The sequence below is a fragment of the Lycium barbarum genome, chromosome 5, assembly GCF_019175385.1.
Source record: "Lycium barbarum isolate Lr01 chromosome 5, ASM1917538v2, whole genome shotgun sequence".
Taxonomy (NCBI): Eukaryota; Viridiplantae; Streptophyta; class Magnoliopsida; order Solanales; family Solanaceae; genus Lycium; species Lycium barbarum.
In genome coordinates, this window is record NC_083341.1 from 119,056,951 (window position 1) to 119,062,625 (window position 5,675).

Consider the following 5,675-nt stretch of genomic DNA (forward strand, 5'->3'; position numbering starts at 1 on the left):
CCCAGTAAAGTTTTTATTGGGAGAGAAACCAGTTCATTGAAACTGGGAGAAGGAACCAGTTCATTGAAGGCACAGGTTCACGGCAAGAGAATGAAAATGGGCAATGTGGCAAAGTCATTTATGGAGAAATGACTTGTGGCTTTCCAATAGATTTTGAATTGAACTTTGCTAATCTATTTATATAGAATAGGAGAGGCAAAAGCATGATAGAATGACAAGTATCTATCATTAGAAAATTCCTGTTTAAAAAAGAAAAATAAAAAGACAAAAAAGAATGAAAAGAAAAGACAAAAAGAGAAAAAAAAAGAAATTAAGAAAAACTAACTTAACACGTCCCATATCTCCATACCCCCGGCCACTAACTCACAATTCACAAACACAAACATGCACGGGTTTTTTTTTTTTCAAAAAAAAAAGAAAGAACACCCACAATTTATAAAGTTGCTAAAATTTAGGAATACATATTATCTTCTTTCTTTTTTTACAACTTTTTTGTTTTAATCCCTATTTTTTCTATTTATGTTCTATATTAAAAAACAAAAGTGATTGTAACCGTTTGTAACTCTAAAAAGTAAAATCACTCCTTTTTTTTATAGCAAACTAAACTGCCCATCCAGTTTTAAAACCTCCCATTCCCCCTTCTCACAATCAGTTTATCCTTCTTCTTTTTTACAGTGACGAATTTTGCCAATTTGAAGTTTGCATGTTCTGCTTGCAGGTATGAATTGACAAGATATATAAGCAAATCACAAAGAGCAATACACATCCTCTCGAAGGGAAAGCATATAATCAATAATGAGATTTGGCACTGAGTCAATGTTTGATGTTGTTACTTTAGAGATTATTCATTTATAATTCCATTTTGCTTCTCCATTTTTCTCTGTATTTGTGCTTTATATTATTCTTTAGTTCAATGTTGATGATTTTTTATATTCATAATACTTTATGTGATTAATTTTCAAAGTCTTGATGTTTTGTTTTTCTTTTCATAATGCCACCTGACTTTAAGTCGCATAAGCGTATAAAAAAATCTATATATTATCTAACATAATTTGCATATGCACGCAGGATAGAAGGACCGATGTTGACATGAAAAACGTTTGCCTATATACTTTCACTTATATTGACTAAGTGAGATCAGGTAAAGTAACAATATAATCTTTATAAGAATATGATTATGATGTTTTATTATCTTTTGACTCAAATATTGTGTGCTACATGTTAATTACTACGTTAAATGCTAAAATTTGCCCTTTTTAGTATCTCTTTAAAGCACTTTTGTTATCTGATGATAATGACCTGTATATAATTTTTTTGTCATAGTGCATTCATGTTGAAATTGAAATGTCTAGAAATAAAGTGGAGATGTTACCTTTACTTAAAAAATTATAGAATATAAAAAAAAGCATAATAACGTGTACACAGTAAAATATCGCATATCACATTAAACTAAATAAATAGCTATGTATTTTGAAGTGTATATAACTTTCTTACTTAAGAATTTGTATTGTGTAAACGGTAAAATATACCCTATAAATCGTCGGTGTGAGAAGGATGAAAGCGTTTTCATTATGGGATATATACAACTGTAGTTCCTCCCCCTCTTCATGTTTACATGTCTTCTCTTTCAATTTTTGCAGTTTTTTTTAGTATTCAAATTTTGACAGATAAAATTCAATTTCAACATCATAGCAGGTTTGAATTGAATTGAAATATAACATTTTTTTAGACAAGACGCATGCTTCAGTTTGTGAGATTATAATAAGTATTTATGATCAAATTATCCGAAGTAATAATTAATCTAGACTTTTCAAATAAAAACGGTTGGTTAGAGTGAATAGATAGGTCGGTAAATATGTCATATAGATTTGGGATAAGAGGGGAAACAGTTGGTTAGAGTGAATAAACTTATCCTATTAATTTCTGACTTTTTTGAAGATCATTTATGGTAGGAGGGAAAATATGTAGAGTATGACAGAATTGTCATCAACATTGTGGCGTTTTGAAAATAACTCTGTTGCCTTTCAGTATTGAAGACTGAAGAGGAGTTTTCATACTGCAGTCATGGCAAGTGATGTGAAGCAATTGATTATTGTAACCTAATAGTACATACGAAAAATAACATTTTGATATATTTCAACTTCGCATTTCCTGTTCGAACTTTGCCATGACACATGGAGATTTCTATGAGTATTTAAAATTTCAACATAAATCTGTTTATATGGATAATTTTCAATGCAAGCACAACATCTTTTAGTTACACCAAAGTATTAGTCTTAATACAATTGAGTCTAGCTACATTGTTATCACATTTACAACTAATTTTATTGCAGTTCGTCGCGATAGATTGCGATTTATTATACTGTGATTACTTTTCTTAACTATTAGCCGCGCATCGCGCGGGTACGAATACTAGTCATATAGAATAATAGTACATAGTAATATATTTCTAGTTAGCTAAGGAGATTAATTAGTTTGTACTTTGTACCAAATATTATCCCTAATAGATTATTTGGCGTGATGGAAACAATCTAGAAAAGGTTATCAACCTAAGTAACCAATTTTTCATACCAAGAAAGCCATGTATCTCCCTCGTCGAAATAGGCAATATCACTTGGTACTGCATTAAAACCATCAGGACAAATAGTTTTGTCTCTTCTCATCTCTCTCTTTCCCCAAATAAGAATCAATTGCAACTATCTTCACAAATTAACTTTCAGAAACTTTTTTTTTTTCTCTTAGCTGCATCAAAAGCCATATGCAATCGTGCATACTATAGATAACATACTTGCAACGATATTGATATAATCGTTCATTGGTCTAGAATCTAGTCAACACCAGACACAGTACTCGAGAACTACTTTTAAAAGAGCATTTTACAATTTTGTTTGAATTAAAAAGAACACCCTGGTAACGAAAAATGACTCTTTTTCTAAAACCTTAGCCTTCTAGAATAAGTAAATTTATACTATAATGAATATTTTCTTGCACGAATTCTAAGCGATATGCTTGAGGACGGGCATGCCCAAGATGAAGTTGCTTAATTTTGGTCAATGATAAGTTCTTTTTTTTCTTTTTTTGTGGCAAACTTAGATGAAAGACAATTTAAGTGCTATGTTCGGGATTTTTTTTACTTTCTGCTGGGCGATTTAACATTTCCCTGAGCTGCTTTGCTTGTTCTTCAATCCGCAATTGTAAGCTTCTTTGAATCTAAAAAAGAACAAATATAACAAATATTAACACATGTTTCTCTCTTAATTAGAAATAGCAGAGTAAAAGCAATTCAAACCTCGAGTTGTTCCTGTAGGGTCTGCTGGACACTTATTTGCAGCTTCAAAGCCTCCCATATTTGCGGATACCTATTAATATGAGCAAGACCAAAGCATATCAGAAGCAATGAAGTATAAACTAGAAATTCTAATCGATGAACCCTATGTACTTGAATGATTGATCTTATTGAGGGAATAGAAATATATCTCGGTTTCCTTACGTTGTTGGAGCATGCGCTGGCAGTGAACTTGTACGATGTGATCCTTCATTTTTATCTGCATCTGCAAGAAAATGTATCGTAATTTCCATTTTTACTAATAGAATACCTAAGAATTTAAGGTACTTGCTCTACTATTTAAAAAAAAAAAAAGAGTTGTTTTGTGTTTGTTACATGATTGCAGCTGCCTTTTATTTCCAATTAACTATCTATAGTTTGCTTGTCTATAAGGATAACGCACAGATGATCTTTATATAATAGGTTGGTCTTGCAAGTATTTAAATCTGAAGGGTACCTTTGGGGGATATCGTTACATCGCAGGTAACACGATATTTCTGAAAACAAAATGAATACCTTAGATATTTTATGAGCGGGAGTAAATATTATCAGTAATAATCTGGAAATGTACATAATGCTTTATACCTGCAAGTGACTTTTAATATTTGTAATGGTCAGTCCATCACAATTCATTAGCTTAAGAATTGCCTTTGGTGTTGCCTCTACATTCAGTCAAGGAACAGATTTTCAGATCATATACATAATGTTGATTGTGGACTGTAGAATTACTACTTTGAGCATTTTTACTTACTTTTGGCTCCTCCAAGTTGATATACACATTCAGAAAATTGCTTGTGAAGATCATCGGTCCACGTAATCCGCCTCTTTTTTGATGTTTCTAGAGTGACATTGCTCGATGAAACGCAGATACTTTCGTTAGTAGGAGATTGATGAGGTTTCTTCTCTACTTGACACTCGAAACATGGTTTTATAAGTTGAGAGCTGAATGAATCCTTGCCCACCTATCATGTATTTATTTTTGCAAATAGATAAGCAGTGTTTCTAAACTAAATAGGGCATTAGATGTAACAAGTTATGGAGCTCAGGATTGTCTCAATCTATATAGCCCTCCGTTTCAATTTGTTTGTTTGGTTTTGACTTGATACGAAGTTTAAGAAAATAAAAAAATAAAAACTTTTGAATGTGGTAGTCTTAAACTAAAAATATATTAAATGTACTAAAATACCTTTTAATCTTGTGGTCTTAAATATGTCATGTAGAAAACTGAAATTAAGGAGTTGTTAAAAAAAAAAAGAGATATTTTTAAACGGACTAAAAAGAAAAGTAAGACAAACAAATTAAAATAGAGGGAGTAGCTTTTAACCAGATGTATCTTGTGTATTATTGTTTCATTTACCAAGTCAATGCTCCATCTATATGGAATATCATATGGTTAAGGGGAATAAAAAGGTTTGATTGAAATTGAAAACCGAAAGAGTCAATAGACTTACTTGACTGTCTCTCCATGAGATTTTTGTGGCTGACTTGTTCTGAAGCAAATGTTTTCTCGAAGACATGAAGGCCATTTGGCAACATTCAGGTTTGTGTCTACAAGCAAAAGAAGATTGCACCAGTGATTGCAAGGTATCTCTTGATTTAAAATTCTCATCAACCAAATCATACTTCTTCAAAGGATTATATTTATTTGATGTACTGGCTGAATCATACATCTCTAACTCTTGTGAGCACTTTGTCATTCTATCAGCAAAATTGTCACCATAAGTTGTGGAGCTCTCAGATGTAGAAAATTCAGAGGTTCTTGATTTTAGATGTTTAGAGAGAATCCCATAGAGAGAACCATCACCACCCGAGCCTGGTAATTGAGACTGTAATCAAGGAACTTCACTGAGAAACAAATTATTTAATACGGAAATCAGTTAAATACACATTAAACTTGTTTGAGAAACATTAAACTTATTTGAGAATTTGAACTACTCTTCTGAAATCAAAGATGCTGATTGTTCATTTCAGTTGTTCAAACAACATATGTGAAAAATTATACTACCAGATTAAACGAACGACGATAACAAATTAAAGAGCTAACATTCTCTAATTTGCTGCTATGTGTCGTCTCAAATCTTGTAAAAATTTAGCTAAGCCTCCAAGAGTGGAGATTGAACCAATGAGAGATGCTTCTGGCAGATATCATTTACAAATAATATCTATTTACCATCTTTGTCCTCTTTAACTAGCTTCTAAGCAGCTATAAAGACCAAAACTTATCCAGATTCAACAGAGAAGAAAGTTGGAAAATAGAGACGGGGAAGGTTATAGGGAGAGTCTTGTAAAACAAGTGCATCCAACTTAAAGGAGCAGCTTCCAATTTCTTTATGTTTAAGAACATAGAAAT

General features: G+C 31.8%; 1 protein-coding gene across 2 annotated transcripts; it reads right to left on the reverse strand.

The window, feature by feature from the left end:
- Positions 1-2,630: 2,630 nt before the first annotated feature.
- On the reverse strand, positions 2,631-5,675 carry LOC132642655 (myb family transcription factor PHL5-like). Of its 2 annotated transcripts, XM_060359739.1 has the most exons (9): positions 5,496-5,675; positions 4,994-5,151; positions 4,777-4,873; positions 4,077-4,287; positions 3,911-3,987; positions 3,783-3,822; positions 3,491-3,551; positions 3,290-3,359; positions 2,631-3,210 (listed from the first exon to the last, which is right to left on the reverse strand). In XM_060359739.1, the coding sequence occupies exons 1-9, from the start codon at positions 5,496-5,498 to the stop codon at positions 3,106-3,108; spliced, it is 822 nt and encodes a 273-aa protein (XP_060215722.1). In that variant the 5' UTR covers positions 5,499-5,675; the 3' UTR covers positions 2,631-3,105. The 2 variants fall into 2 exon arrangements, with proteins under 2 accessions (XP_060215722.1, XP_060215721.1); XM_060359738.1 differs by having other exon boundaries at positions 2,634-3,210; positions 4,777-5,151.

Bases quoted from the DNA above. Each gene is read 5' to 3' on its own strand.
- LOC132642655 (XM_060359738.1), bottom strand. The intron at 3,552-3,782 runs GTACCCTTCAGA...ATTTTCTTGCAG, and splicing joins TGTAACGATATCCCCCAAAG to ATGCAGATAAAAATGAAGGA. The intron at 3,360-3,490 runs GTAAGGAAACCG...TCATATTAATAG, and splicing joins CCAGCGCATGCTCCAACAAC to GTATCCGCAAATATGGGAGG.